The sequence below is a fragment of the Asparagus officinalis genome, chromosome 1 (assembly GCF_001876935.1).
Source record: "Asparagus officinalis chromosome 1, Aspof.V1, whole genome shotgun sequence".
NCBI classification, from domain to species: domain Eukaryota; kingdom Viridiplantae; phylum Streptophyta; class Magnoliopsida; order Asparagales; family Asparagaceae; genus Asparagus; species Asparagus officinalis.
In genome coordinates, this window is record NC_033794.1 from 55,273,981 (window position 1) to 55,275,719 (window position 1,739).

Genomic DNA, 1,739 nt, shown 5'->3' on the forward strand with positions numbered 1-1,739 from the left:
TTTTGGGAGCATATCAGACACAAAAGTCTAGAAATTCGCTAAGTAGTTGAAGAAAAACCCCTAGATTGCATAAGTCACAATGTATTTTAGCTCTCTAATGTCCAATATAGTAAATTGCTCTAATTTAGGAAGAGTGACATGGAGAATGATACCATTATGAATGATCCCAGCATAGGAGTCCTAGCTAGAGGCTCATTTATTTATCACACATCTTAATGCTTCACAAGCTAACTCTTAAATGCCTTGAATGAAGATAAGACCTTTATTAATTCCTTAATTCGAACTTCAGATAAAGCATTTCTTGTGCAATAGAGAGCAACCATTATTACAATGTAAATGCCTACGAGTATTCTTATCTGAATTTGATTCACTATCCATGTTTTGACAAATTGAGCAATCATGTTCAGTCATAATCATCTGATGTAAAGATTGTATGTGCTTCACTTCCATATTCCTTGAAAGTCCAACAGCACTTCATCAAACATATAAAATTGAACGACACCGACATTCATATTCGCATCCCCTAAAAGATAGTAAATATGAAAAGCCATTTTACCTGCTGGGCTATAGCCACTTCAAATGCACTTTTTTGGACACTGTTAAGAATCCCTGTTTCGGATACATGTATCAAAATTCAATACATGAATTTGTAACTAAGGGACATCCATATTTTTCCCAGGTATGAACATAGGCATGACTTTAAATTTGTTAAGTATGAATATAGACATGAATTTATAGTAATACATTCCATCTCCCAAATAAACCAAAATTATGACAAAACATAGGTAGAACAAATGAAGGGCTATGGTTCATTGCACACACTAAGGAAGACTAATCTAGATCAAAATAACAAGCACCAATATTAGAGTACCCCAGCCAATACAGCAGCACTGCCCATGTGCACTGTTTCATGGATTTCCTAAATTTGAACAACCTTAAACACTAGATTGGTTATTGCTAAAGACAAGCCCTGAATTTTGGGTTCAAGATAGGCTTGAACTCAATGTGAACCTGACCTGAAATTGGGACCAAGAGTAGGTCCACACCCTCTCTAACCGTTTCAAATTAGGCAATCTCTCACCAAGTGTTCCTCATGCAGTGCCCCTCCCTTTCATTTGTTTCTCTCCACTTCATCATGTAAAAGTTGTGCATCCATGTCAAAATCAAATCATTTTAAGTGTAAAAATCCACATCCTTGATCATAACAACCAACAATATCTAAATGGCTGTGATTCATTCCAAATATAACTAACATCACATCCCGATGAATTTCACTCATTTTCATTGTACATTAAATAATGAACGGTTATGATTAGTAAGTAATCTCTTTGTTGCGAGAATCTGAATCGTCACAATTAATCCACCGTACGTCTCAAATTGCAAGTCTCAAATTCAAACCGTCCATCTCGGATACAAAAAAATCCAAACCTTTGCGTTGAACCAACACAGATAGCAAACAGTCATCACTGCCACCACCGCCACCACCACTACATTCTCATGCAAAGTGTTTGTTTGCATGAGAGGATGCACACAAAAAGACCTCAGCCTAGCGCATTGTAACGCTTAGGGGGCGAGCCAATTTACCTTACAATGTTCTAGAGGCACACTGCAAATTCTCCTTATAAATCCATTCTCTTAACCTTCCTACTCCCCTCATCAATGGAATCCTACTGGTTTTTGCTCATTGCAAATTATGCTTCTCTCTTTATTGGCTCGGTCTCTTCAAGCCTCCTTTCGAG

At 37.1% G+C, this 1,739-nt stretch overlaps 1 protein-coding gene across 1 annotated transcript in view; it reads left to right on the forward strand.

Moving 5' to 3' along the window:
- The window catches only part of LOC109824423 (probable purine permease 4), a 1,939-nt gene continuing 1,081 nt past the window's right edge, over window positions 882-1,739 (forward strand). The window contains 2 exon segments of the mRNA XM_020391019.1: window positions 882-1,736; window positions 1,738-1,739. The exon segment at window positions 1,738-1,739 is cut by the window's right edge and continues 1,081 nt beyond it. Coding sequence (XP_020246608.1) covers window positions 1,660-1,736; window positions 1,738-1,739 — 79 coding nt within the window. The 5' untranslated portion in view covers window positions 882-1,659.